At 46.5% G+C, this 13871-nt stretch overlaps 1 protein-coding gene across 5 annotated transcripts in view; it reads right to left on the bottom strand.

Annotated features, from left to right (window-relative positions):
• CDK2AP1 (cyclin dependent kinase 2 associated protein 1) overlaps positions 37-13871 on the bottom strand; it is a 15321-nt gene continuing 1486 nt past the window's right edge. For 3 of the 5 annotated variants that reach the window (XM_021412647.1, XM_021412645.1, XM_021412643.1), the window contains 3 exons: positions 4500-4606; positions 3535-3661; positions 37-776 (listed from right to left, as the gene is read on the bottom strand). In XM_021412647.1, coding sequence (XP_021268322.1) covers positions 709-776; positions 3535-3661; positions 4500-4577 — 273 coding nt within the window. In that variant the 5' untranslated portion in view covers positions 4578-4606 and the 3' untranslated portion in view covers positions 37-708. The other 2 variants (XM_021412646.1, XM_021412644.1) reach the window with 2 other exon arrangements.

Raw genomic sequence — 13871 nt, 5'->3', positions numbered from 1 at the left:
AGTAATTTATCCAGAATTTTCTTTTTTTTTTTTTTGCAAACTTAAAACTGAAATCTCCAGCCTTAATGTAGAAATTAGCTTTCCAGAACCTTGTTATTATTTAATAGGCTTCCCTATTTTCCATATCATTCATGCACTTTAAATGGACTTCAAAGCACTAATAGTCATGCAAATGTTTATGCAAAATGAACAAGAAAGGAAAAGTAAGAGGAGGGGAAGGTTATTATTTCTAAGCAGGGTCTATGCTGTATGGCAAATTGTGGCATAGCAGACTACTAAGTACGGCATGCTATTCTGCATTTATTTAAAAAAAAATCCTTAGAGCTTATGTCAAACTTTGAAAGACTGACAATTTGGGGTTAAGTGAATATAGTGAAAAGGATTAAAAAAAAAACAACAATGGGACTGTGGCTGGATAGGAAGAGGACTGAAATATAGCCTAGGAGAGAGAGCATTCCTCTGCATGCAGTTCAGTTTTCATGTTTTAGAAACAATTTAGGGAGTTTTAGTGTCTTTACAAAATGCAAACCCTCAGCAAGTTGAAAAATCCTTGTTTTGTCATTCTTAACTATACATTTTTAAGGGCAAAAAAAGAAAGGTAAAACCTTCAAAATAAAGGTATTTGTCTGAATGTTTCAAGAGTCAAAATGAGTAGGCATTACTTTTTCTTCATTAAGAGATGGAAAATCCTGTAACTGCATTAGCGGGCTAGGATCTTGCATTTCGTTCGGTCTCAGCCAAGCATTCCCGAACTAATCCTCTAGCATGAATAATGCCTGCAAAAGAATTGAACATATTTTAAATTATCTCATTCAGGTGACATTTGCAATGCAAGTCCACAGAAAGGTTTATGTGTTTCTGCCCTGAGTTGCCAAGGCTACCACAGCGTGACACAGAAAATGGAAAGAGCCCTCACTGCCCTAACATCAACCGCTGCTGAAGAAGTTTGCTTTCCCAGACTGGTGCTATGAATTGAAAATGGACCAAACAAGGAATCAGAGCATTATGAGCTTTGTAGGGCTGCAGTGACAGGCACATTGTAATGTGCAGTATAAGCCTAATTAAAATGAGAAACCTAATTGAAAAAAAAAAAAAATCAACCTGTCAATTGTGTTGGTATTGTGGGGTGATAAACATCTGAACCTATTTAGGCAGTCATTTTAGCAAGGCCTAAGAGCCTTAATTAATACCTTGGAATAATTCTTCTACAAGAGGATGCATCAAAATCCAAGCCTTCATAATGCTGCCTAAACATGAGTTGTATAAGAGAAATTTTGTAATGCTGTGTGCATAAAGTTACCTCCTGACTGGCTCAGCTCCCAGTATAAATCATCAGTGCTTTACATGCTGCTATATCTACTCTGATAGACGTTACGTGGAATTTTCCACTACGAGTCCTGTTGCCTTGAGTTCCAGCAATATGGACCTCGAGCCTTCATCCTGGAACTGAATCTAGATTCATGTTCACAGAGCTGCTGAAAGAACAGAGCTCAATTTAGATTTTTATGATGGGAGACAGACAGATTTTTCTACAACTAACAAGGTTATATTTTACTATCAGGAAAAGATAGGAGGTGATTTCTCTGCTCAGTCACGCTCCTTAACAAGGTGGAGAAATGACAATAAGGCAATAGAAGAGATTTAATCTCTTTTTAGATGTAATGGATTCTGTCTCTAGAAGGCTGCTAGCCCAGATCACAGCAACGGCCTTTACATCCAAGGAGCAGGGACTGGGGACGTGATGGGTGCCAGGCTTTGCGCAGGGTTAAATCAACGCAGACAAGAAAAGCTGCGTCTTACAGCTGTGGGAGCAGAAATGCATACTCAAAGCAGAACACTAGACCTGGATCTGGTGGCAAGATGCCCAGTTTATGCAGCTGAACTACCCTGAATTATGTAGAACACTGGGAATTTGGCCAGTTTTAGAGGTCAGCATCCTCTGTCCCTAGAAGCAGATGGAGCAGGGGAGAGGGCCTTGATTCAGCAGTAACCTCCACGTGGCCATGGAGGCTGCAGTCACGTGGTTACTCTCACTCACTTTTGCTCTCACACTTGCACATGCTCCTTCAGCCATATGGCTCCTAAAATGCAAAGAGAGGCATCTCTGTGACCAAAAGATGGCAGCAAAAAGTATTTATTGTGGATTTTTTGCATCATTTGCGAGTCAGTCACAGGGGCAGCACTGAATCTTAAACCTACATTAGCTAACAAATCAATAATCAGTGCAAGAAGTAGCAAAACAACGTTTCCTCACCCAACTGAACTGTTCAGAGAACGTCTGCATCTGTCCCGCTCTCTCTCAAGTTGTCCCCATTAGCCTATTGCCATTCATGATCTATTAATACTGACTCCGGCAATGCAATAAAGAGAGACTCCAGCAACATTGATTTTAGCTGGGCTAGATTCCACTTACCACTCATCAGCAGACTTTATTGCATCCTTTCCCAGAACAGCTACTAGTCATTTTATTGCATGTCATGGCAGATATATTACTCTCCCATAATGGCTGAGCCTTAAATAAAGCTTTGTAGTCTTGGGTGAGTGTAAGGGGGATTTGCAAGGTGGTAAGATGTTAGTCTGTTACAGTAACGTTCCCATTCAGGTTTGAAGGAGCCAGCCAAACTCAGCACAAGGACTAAGGAAAGGGAGGAAAAGGTAACTATGTATACTGGCAAAGGACAGAACTGCCAGCACATCCATTGTAGGTAGTGCTCAGGGTCATTTTAGGAGCAATGGAATGTCCCACTGCTCCTTCAGAAATATCTCTTGCACGTCCCTTGCAGAGGACAATGTCAAGCTGATGTAAGCAGCAGGGCATGCGGGGGTTTCTTTTACACTGCAAAGGAAAGGGCACTTATGTGACCTCTTCTAGCTGACTAAGCAAAGCTGAAGAGACCTCATCAGCCAGACCTAAAAGCTTCTATGTCCCTTAGTAGCAGACTCCTAATGACATCCACTTGAAACAGGTAATGGAGTCTAAGTGGCCCGGCACCATGCAGAGGAGGAGCATGTGTTTGACATCTCACTCTCAACAGCCTTCACCGACAACACCCTTTATTTTTTTCCCCATCTGTTCTCTCCAGCAGCCTCAGTGCACCTTACCACAAAGTAATATTTCCTTAAGCCTTTCAGTAAAGGCTCTTGGGTCAAGGAGGTGGGTGATGTTTGATTATCAGAGGATGAAAATGTTTGGTTGTGTATTTTGGACGTCAGGGAGAAAAAGCAGTTGAAGGGGCAAGCAAGTCACCAAGAACCTAGCAGAACATGTCCAATTGGCAACTTAAGGATTCTAAAACAAGGTCTGAGTTATTAACTGAAAATCCCCCTGAGCACAGGAAACACATTTGGCCACTATTAAATACAGCAAGAATAGAGCACACCAGAGTTCTAGTAGCTCATTAATACACCCAGTTTAACAACAAGCTCAATACAGCTGTCTCCATTCAAGGGAAACCATTGTTATGAAGCTGCCTGCAAGCAGTCAGTACACAAAGAATATGGGATACTTTAAACAATATATGTTTTAAACATTACCTCGTTTTAGCCTCTCCATCGCGCTTTTACTCCCAGCATATGTAGGTCTGATCTCTTTTCCTAATTCTTCGATGATAGCTAGAAGTTCTGCATATTTGCTTTGTGGTACTTGACTGCTGCTGGTACCCTGTAGTTGGAAGTAGATTACTCTCAATTAAACGCTACTAAAACCAAAACAAGTAGAACAAACAGCACCTGGAAATTCTCTGAATAACTCAGGAAGACACTTTTTTTTTTTTAAATAAATTTTCAGGTTTGCTATATAAACATTATTTTCTTTTTGCCTTTGCTGCGACAGCTGGACACAATGCTACGTGCCCTTCAAAAAGTGGAGTCAGGTAGGAGGATGTGGCTACGTGATTGGAGCCTGAGATGAAATAGAAGTTAGAGCAGACCTACAAAAACAGCAAACTGAGAACTACTTATTGAACTCGCTGCTTTTGTCTATGTTCAGATGTATACTTTGTGGAGAGAATGAGGAGCAGACAAAACAAAACTGCCCATATGGTAGGGGAAATCCTATTAAAAGGTAAACAGATTTCACAGAAAGTTTACCAGCTGGATTCCCAAAGCAGCCCGTAGGTATGTCTGTAACACACTTCATGAGACTGTCAATCTTAAATTGGCAGTTTGTCCAAGGAAAATAGTTAAAGGTGTAAGAGTATTGCTTTTCTAACGATTTAAAAGCATGTAACAGCCCTTGCTACCAGGACATAACTCAAGACATGGTTCACCGACCCAGAAGGGAAGGGACTAACAGTTAATTAGTAACTAATCTCACTCAGCACTCTGCTTAGTCTAATTTGATCCCGAGACATGTGTGATGAATCAGTTTGCCATTTGGGTTTGATTTCAGACCGTGGTGAGAGGGAGGAACACCTCAGATTACAGGCCACAATCCACGATACCGTGCAAGCCTAGGGTCAGAGGTCTGGTTAAAGCAAAACCAACAAGCAGAGCCGTACCTGTATCCCCTGCGTGTACCCTAGCGACGGGGGCCCGTAGTCGTTTATAAGCTGTCTGTACTGCGCAGACGTTGCCATACTTGTGGAGGGAGAGTGAACGCTCCCAGCTGTAGAGAAAAAAGAAAGAAATATTTGTTATGATCTACAGATGGATGAGTCGGTTACACGGGGACGCATTTCAGATGGCTTTCCTCTTTTCTAAAGCTGCGACTTCTCACCTTACTCTAAGCCAGCTAATGCCAGAGCCACACCACTTCCTACCAACAGAGACATGAATGCTTCCCTAACGGTTGCTGTACACTTGAAAATAGCACAGCCTGCAACCTTACCAGTGCAAATTGTTTGTCTAAAAGTGAAACAGTGTAACATGACAAGTGGTTCTGCCTAGACAAACTAAATCTTAAGGAGCCCTATTTTTGCGTATATACATTCCACATAGATGAGTCTAACGCCCTGCGCTATTTTTACTTTTTCAGTGCAAGTTATCTGAAAGCAATTTTGCAACTCAAAGTGCCATCACATGGTCAATGCAAGTTATCCTCAGTACTATTTTCAGCTGATGCCAAAACTATTCATAGAGAACAGTCAGTCGAGGTCTATCAGATCTGCTGCTCATTGTATGACATCAGAGGTGAAGACTGCTAGTGTTATTCCTCTTTGTGTGCTATCAAACATCTTTTGTCTGTCAAACTGTGCTACCCAAGTAAATCAAAGGCAAAATAACATCTCTTTGGGTTATGCTTTTGACTCAGCTAAGAGAAACAGACTCTACCAATGCAATCATTGATGAACGACTTCAGAAACAAGGAACCAAGACAATTCTCTACCCCACTATGGTAAGATTTTGTTACAGAGAAATAATATTTAGCTTTCTTTTGCAGGGCTTAATTCTGCTGCCCGTTTTACAACAGCTTTAACGGACCGTGATGGACTGCACACTCAGGGCTAAGGCAGCATTCTACCCAGCTGCACTTTTTCACCCTTGCAGTTAAATGCCCCTGCACCCACTGGTGCTGCTCTCCTTGCCTGCAGGCACAGATGCAGACTGCCTGCTGCCTGAAAATCGTCCCTTTACAAAATTCCTCGCTAAAAATTCCCAGCTGCCCGTCATCTGAGGAAGGGATCTTATTCACCAGCCTTCGCGTGAACCTACATTAAACTGCTGACAAAAGTCACCGTGGCTCAGAACCATGTAAACCTCTAGCTTTGTGTAGAAGCTGCAAGAGGTTTCATTCCGTGTTTCTCTTCACTAAGAAACAGAAAGCCAGTAGTTACACTGTGAAAAGCTCTGCTGAACACAGTGGAACAGACTCCTCCTCAGCTGGGAAATCTCTTTCCACTTCAGAATGTATCACAAGTCATCACTGTGGTGGTGTCTTTACTCTAAGAGAGTATGTTCTTCATTCTTCCCAGTCAACTGGATATGAAATCCTAATGGAGGTAAACTGGGCTGCTCGCTAGGTCCATCTGAAAAAAGGAAGGTTTATCTTTGTCTTAAACTGAGCCGCTAAATCTTATGGCACTATAATGCACGTGTCTGCCGCTAAGGTTTCACGTGGAGCTCACTGTCACATCCTGCAGAAGTACAGTAAAAACAGAACAACCAAAAAATTAAAACACACCCACAGAGTACGGCTCCTGTCCTGCGGGGGAACGCCACAGTTGTCAGCTGTGCTCTCAGTCAGCCCTTCCCACTACACATGCACAGCAGCAAGGTTCCTGCACCTACAACTCAGCCAATATTTCAAGTCCAGAGGACTTGAAATTTCAGCACTTATCAAACATGACACAACAGCAAACAGCATCTTTCCTCCAACGATTTCAAAATGCTTCGGAAACATTAATGAGCCCTTTGTGCTGCAAGGTAGAAAGGTTTAATTACCTCAATTAAGCAAAGAAAGACTCAAGCGATTTTTGCTCCCGTAGAATAAAACAAAAGATGCATCCTGTAAAGACTTGTTCCCAGGCTGCTACTGCAAGCACCATGCACACAGGACCTGGGAGCTCCAAGCTGGCTCCGAGCAGGGACTCGGATGGCCAGGCTCAGGAATCCTGCTTTGGCCACCCAACAGACCTCACCAACAGCTTACCCTACAGCTGCAGCCCACGCAGATCAGAAAACAGGACCGTTTCCACCACCGTATCATCGGCTAATGATAAAATAGTACAGATAATTAATTAGCGATTGTTTTGAGGTTATGCGAATTTAAACGACGTGTGCTTCGTTTGTAGGAAATAACACAGCAGGGTACGTCTAGGTAAGAAAACACTCCACTAGAAACACCATGTGGCAACATAAAGCAGCGAGGCCGGGCCGAACCACACTTTGCACACGTAAGGTGCTGCAGTGGACAGCAGAAGGACTCAGCACGGGAGCTGAATGACACGAGCAAACGAGAAGAACTTCCAACAGGCAGCGATGAGGGAGAAGCCAGCACCGCTGGAGCCGGGACGTCGCTTCTGGCCGCAATCAGCAGTCAGGGCCCTACCTGGTGCCGCTCCACAGCTGGGTGCTTATTGTCTGCGGTACCCACGCTATGCAGAGCTGTGCAGCAGACACTAGAGGCCATTGCTGAGTACGGCGTGCCCTGCCAAGTGACAGATCGTGGTAACCATGGTGAGTTTACCCGTTTCTTTGCAGTCTGCATCAAAAATGTAATAAGACATAATGCCATGCGCCGACCACTTTATCAGCAGCAGCAGGCCCTGAGAACAAAGGAAGGATTTGGCTTGGCCATGGCACCGGCTCCACACGCCCAGGCCAGAAGTTGCGCCAGCCAAACTCTGCTGGAGGAAAGAAAAATGAAAAATCCTGGATTTCACCTCAGTTTAAGATGATGCAATCACGAAAATGAAATTAATTGCGGGGGTATCATTATCTCACGGGGTAATGGACCTTAGGCTTTTTGACCTTTCGCTATGTATGTTAATCTCAAAGAGAAGCCCTGGGTCTCAGATGACTGTTAGTCAATTAACCCGAAATACATCTGCATGCCTGAACATCCTGTACATTGCAGATTAAAAAAAATAATAACAATTAAAAATTCACCAGCTATTGCTATTACAGTTAGGAAGAAAAATTAGGCCAGCAAGTCTCAGAGCCAAGACCCAGTCAAAAATCCGTTTGATGATTAGGTATTCACTAGAGAGAAAAAAAAAAAAAAAAGGAGGGGGGATCTAAATTGAAGCTTGCTCTCTCATGTTAAAGTAACAATGGAGACAAGACAGTTAGGAATTGACAGAACCAAAAAGGGAGTGTGCTTGTACTGAATTCGAGTGGCACTCTGCATCACCTCGCAGATTGTCTTAGCGCTTGCTGCTGCGTTCAACCTAAATTAATGTACACACTTTCCTGCCTCCACTTTCCGAATTAAATGCACACAAAACCTTTTATATGCTCATTCATTCTTGTGCCAACAGTGTCTTTTATTTCTGTATTCACACAGAAGATTGACAGAGGCATTTTTTTTCCCCACAAAAATATAGTGAGTTTCTTGCTAATCAACATTATTAATTAGGAGGAGGTGTAACAATACAGCAAACAGAAATGAGATTTTTTTTGGTCAAAATCTCTCCCTTCCAGTGATCATCCTGCAAGACAAAGGATCAAGAACCAACCTTTGTTTCCCTGGACTCCCTCGGACCAGGAATCTCCCCATCAATTTCCGACAGGTTTGTAGAGATCCATCCAGTTTCTTCTCTACTGTTTCCAAGCCTGAGCAGCAATGCCAGTTTGCTAGTCTTAATTCTTAACTCTACTGCTGTTGCTTGCTGGAAAGCTAACTGGAAAAGCAGCTTGACTGTGCACCCCGCAAGGAAGCAGCGCGGGCAGGAACGCCGGTGCGCTCCCACCTGATCCACTCCCAGCAGATGTGCACAGGGACAGCTCTGTGGTGGCCACAGCACTCAGCTGCCACTCTGCTTCATTCTCACAGACACAGCAAAGTGACATCAGAAACAGTTACTCACCTCGCCCAGTTACTCATGTAGAACTGACTAAAGAAAAGAGCTAACCTGGCTGGATATGTGTTTCTCTGTAACCCTGCACTTTGTAAGGTCCTCTAAGATGGCACGTATAAGCTCCTGCCATTTTACAAACTCTTTGTACTCAAGGATATGTCAGCATATAAAAAGAGATCCCTGCAGGTATGCGGTCTGAGACAGCCAGGCTGGAATATTTTAACCAAGAGGATGTAACTCCCTCTGCCTTAAACCGGCCAAGTTTGCATCAAAACACACGAGAAATGTTCTGAGCTGCACGGACAACGTACGTAGCAAGGCAAAGATCTTCCAGCACAGGGTGGGAGGCAACATCCTCACCTACCGCAGCCGTCTGCAAAAATTGCACCCAGCCCAAACCACAGTTGCAGAGTTCTGGCTGACTACGGGATTATTTGATTCCTTAGCCCTCTGCACAATTTGGCTTAAGCTCAACGAGAACTCCCTGCCATCCATGGGACACCACACGCATGTCTCTACAAGCAGACCTACTGCAGAGCCAAGCAACACACGGAGCAGCGCGGAGACGCCAACCCACAGCAAAAACGCTGTCAGCCCCCATTTCCCCCAACCTCCCATTTTTTTTATTTTTTTTTAATTTTAAAATAATGGACCTAGTTCTCATCCGCACAAAACGCTCCTTATAGGACTGGCTGTGAAAGTTTTATTTTCACCCACTATTTCCCACCTCAAACAGCCTGTGTGGCAGAAACAGACCTTTCTTTGAAGAAAACTATTTCACTTGAAAGAAAAAAAATTCAGCACACACACATATAAATATGTTCTCAAGAACTAGGACATTCTTGTTCGTAACAGCCAGAGGCCTTGCTCTTTTGATCCATCACGCTCAGGGCCTTTCCTCTAGTACTCCCGTTCCACTTAATCTTCCCATGTGGATAACGGCCATGTTTTATGTCTTCTCTTTCCATCTCCTCCCCTTTTTTTTCTTTTTTAAATCAGAAAAACAGAGGACAGTCCCTCTGCCTCCACACTGTTCTTCTTTTCTAGCTGAAGACGCGACATTTCTACATTAGCAAATTATTTGGCACAATGAGAATGGATCAGAAGATCAAAGCCTTTGGTACATGTATACCACATGTAGCTGGGGCGAGGGGGCAGGATTTAAGTCTGGAATTTAGTCTGATCCCCCAGACTGGGTGTCTACATCATGAATGTGTTTCAAAGCCGTCCAGCGTTTGGTTTGGACCCCTATGTTCCCCTCAAGGACGGAGCACCAGCTGCATAACTGGAGCACAGCTTCTGGTTTACTTTTATGCAAGAGGAATGAAGCACGAACCAACAACTCAACCAACTGGTGGGTGGGGATGACGCAGAGATGTGCTGGTTGTGAAAACCATGCCAGTCACCGCTTTGAACCTAAATGCTCCGGCAGACAAAGCCAAAAACGCCATTTCCCTAAATGTCCAAACAAGTCCACTGAAAAATTGTTCATTCTGAACCATGCTTAGTGAGTTTCCTTTCTATTCGTAACTTCATGTGGATTTCAAGAGACAGAGAGCCTGAAATTTTCAGTTTGTATCTTGGGGGTTTGGGCGCCAAGCATCACCTATATTTCCTAAAAAATATCCCCACTGCTAAGACACAAACACTTGTTTGTAATCATATTCTTTCTAGTACTCTCATTCCAAAAAAACAACAACCCCTCACTACAGATGATGTGAAACCTAAGCTGGCTGGAAAGAGCAGCAAGCAAGCCATTTGCTCACACAAGTTTGCACTGCAGTCTCAATAAGAAATAAACTAACACGCTGGGCATCACATCTCAGGACTGAACAATATTGGTCTCCCCAGCTGCAAGCTGCAGCCCAGTGAGGGAAGTTCTTTCTGGTTCACCTCTCAGAGAGAATTTGCGTTTTTTACCACGAAGCTTCTGCAAGGTGAGGCTGACAGCCCCGCTGCTCCTTGGCATGGCAGCACCTGCTGTGCAGCTCACTGCTTGCTAACTGGGAGCTGAGGCACAGTCCCTTCTCTTGGCAGAGTCCGCTGGAATTTGGTTCTCCAGATCCTAAACACAAAAGTTTTTAAGTTTTATTACAGGAACAGGGTTTGTCTTGAAACATGGTATTATTTCTTGTTGAAATTACACAGGAGTATCCCAAGCTCTTTCTGCTGGCTTCTAGACCTTCAAACTACTGCTCTCAAACCTGTGCCTGAACAAAATAGGAATGCTGGTGGATATCCACAGCAGAGCCAGGAAACGCTCAGGAACAGGGAAAACCATAGATCTATAAAACTGCAGAATGCTTTGGGTTGAAAGAGGCTTTAAAGCTCACGTAGTCACAGACCATCAGACCCACACCTCCCACCAGACCAGGCAGCCCCAGCCCCATGCAGCCCAGCCTTGAGCACCTCCAGTGTGCTGACCACTCCACACAGCTTTGGGTCATTGGCAAACTCACTGAGATGTCCTCAATCCCAATGTGCACGTCACCAGGGATGTTAAATCAACATCAGTCCCGCTGCAGAGCTCTGAGCAACACCTCTTGTCCCTGGTCTCCACCTGGACATCGAGACAGTGACTGCAACTGAATATCAAGTCATTGAACACAACTGGACATCAAGCCATCGACCAAAACTCTTTGAATGCAACCATCCAGCTAAACGACAAACTACAGACCTGGTCACAGCTGGTGCAAATCCCTCTGCTTCTACTGAAGTTGGTGGAGATGCTCCATTTTACCTCAGTGCAGTGGTTGGTCCTCTTACAGAGGAACGGAATTAAATAATTTGAGATATAAGACAGGTGAGGAGGAAGCAGTACTACTTTGCAAGATTCAGTACAATACACAAGAAAATAATAATAAAAAAAAATATTGTGTTAAAAAGGGTAACAGGTGCCCAGAGACAAAGTAGGGTCAGGTGAGGATGAGAAGGTACAGCCACAGCATCCCAGATCCCCAACAGAGCTCCTATTTAACTCCTGTGCAGAGAAAGCATTTGTGTGGATTAAATGGGGTTCCTTCAGCACAGAGAGTGTGGGATTCACAAGGGGAATGGATGATTCAGGCAAAATGGTGCAAGACCTGGGCAGGAGGAACAGGCACCAAATCCTGCTCTGACAACATGACTCCCGTCCCACAGTCTGGTGTAAGGCAAAGAGGGAGCAGCCCCATTTTCCATGCCCACAGCCATGGCCAGACCTGTCACAGCCTCACAGAGGCTTCCTCCCCACACTGCACCATCCCAAGCCAGCCCCTCGCTCAGGGCTTTAGCCCAGGTTTGTGCATCCCAAACACGCTTCTGTGCAACACAGCACAGCCACCCATCCAGCCGGGCCACTCACTGAGCACAGAACAAATCTGATTTTGCAGCGGCCACTCTCAGCCCAAACTTGAGAGGACTTCTCTCTGCAGCAAGGATGCAGCTCGGGGAGCTGAGCCGACGCTGTTCCAACAGCCCTGCACCAAAACCCTGCACTGCAGGGCAGCAGCGTTATCTCCCAAAGGAAAATCCCTGCAAGATCCACTGCTGGCCAGAGCCCTCGGTCGGCTGAGACCACAACGCTTAGCATTCACATGGAGAGGCTTCTGCAGGGCTGATCTCGGGCCAAAAGGGACAGATTTCCTGTTTTCCTCTCCTCTGCAGGACGGGGGAGGGGGGTTCCTTCGCCCCAGGTTTGGAAGCAAACCTCGGGTTTCTCCTCCTGGCTGGGGGCATTCGATGTCAGCACAATAGAGAAGCAATCTCCTTCTAGTCGGAATTAAGCTCCAGAAAGGAGGGGGCCATCTGCAGTCCTATCACTCCGAACGCGATATGTGTGACTGCAAGGACTGCTTTGTCTAACTCCCTTGGCCTTAGGCCACGGTGCTGGCAATACCACGAGCGAGAGGAAGAGCTGGTGCGTGAGGATAATGGCAGAAGGCAGGGAGGGAGGAGAGAGCCCATTTTGGATTCAGAGGAGGACATTCTTTCACTGCAAAGATTCCGGGGGTGTCGGGGACGATCCCAACTCAGGAGAGAGGACAACTTAGAGAAGAACAGTTCCAGCATGACAGCAAACTTGCAGCTCCGGGGTAGAGGGGGGAAAAAGGAGGAGGAGGCAGGAAAGATAAAACTGCTTGAAAAATCTAAATCTAAATTGCAGCAGGAGCAGCAGAAAGCACACGGGCAGAGCACCGGTGGCACAAACTTCCCCACGGAGCCCGGCTGCCGGGCACCAGGGCCGGGTCCCCCCCACAGTGACACTCACCCACCCCTCCCCGCCGGCGCAGAACAACACCTTTGTTCCCCTGCAATTTTACGGCTGTTGCGGAGAGCAAGGCACAGGTTCTCATGGGAGCCGGCAGCGGAATGGTTTCCCTCGCCGGGCTTTGCTTTGTTTCTCTTTTTTTTTTTTTTTTTCCCCTCTCTCTTCCCTCCGGTGACACTTCTGCGTTTTGTCAAAGATCCTCGGCACATCCCGTGCTCACGGGGCGGCATGGGCGCTCCCCACCGCGCTGGGCTCAGCGCAGGACCCGCACTGAGCGGACGGCGGTTGTCACCCGCTGGCGGCTGCAGGGCCGGACTGCGGCTCTCGGGGCAGCCAGGACAGAGTGCATCCTTCAGTCTCACACCGATATCCCAAGAGAACAGCGCTGTAAAAGCACCGGGGCAGGTCTCCCTCCCTGCAAACCCAAGCAGCCAAACTTCTCAAAAATAAAATAAATTTAAACATCAGCCCACGGTCGGTGCGATGCCAGCCCTGCAGCAGGGAACGGAGAGGGGAATACTTCATCAGAACCAACTTCTCCATTTTGGTTCTGCTCACTGCGGGCGCAGATCCCCTCCGATACCCCACGGCGAAGCCGCTTTGTTGGGGCTGCGGACAGAGCCCCTCAGCACCGCCGGGCAGCAGTGGGGGAGAGAGGGGGTGAAAAAAAAAAGCCAGAAAGTTATCTCATCACGGAAACTTCTCAGAGAGGAAAGTTGGAAAAGCTCCCGTAGAGATCCACTGCGGAGGAACAGGGGCGAAATAATAATTAAAAAAAAAAAAGAAAAAAAAAAGAAAGAAAGAAAGAAAAGAAAAGGTGGTTTCGGAGGGATAAAGAGCAATTTCTACGCCTCCTCCAGAACGGGGGTGAGGAGGGCCTGGGGGCCGCGGCGGGGCGGTGGGACGGAGCCCGGTGCTGCGGGCGGAGGGCGCGGGGCCGCGGTGGTCCCGGGCGGCCGAGGAGAGCGCCCGGCGGCCGCGAGGCGCTGCGAGCGGCACTTGCGGCGTCCCGCCAGCAGCGGTCCTCGCTGAGGCGCCGGCGGAATATTCCTGATCCAGATCAATCAGCCGCCCCGGGGAGCCGGGCATGGAGGAAAGCCGGCGGACGGAGCCCCGGTGGCGGCGGCGGCGCGGGGTCGGCCCGCCGGGCGCAGTGTCCGCGC

The sequence above is a fragment of the Numida meleagris genome, chromosome 14, assembly GCF_002078875.1.
Source record: "Numida meleagris isolate 19003 breed g44 Domestic line chromosome 14, NumMel1.0, whole genome shotgun sequence".
NCBI classification, from domain to species: domain Eukaryota; kingdom Metazoa; phylum Chordata; class Aves; order Galliformes; family Numididae; genus Numida; species Numida meleagris.
This window is presented reverse-complemented; position numbering and strand designations above follow the sequence as displayed.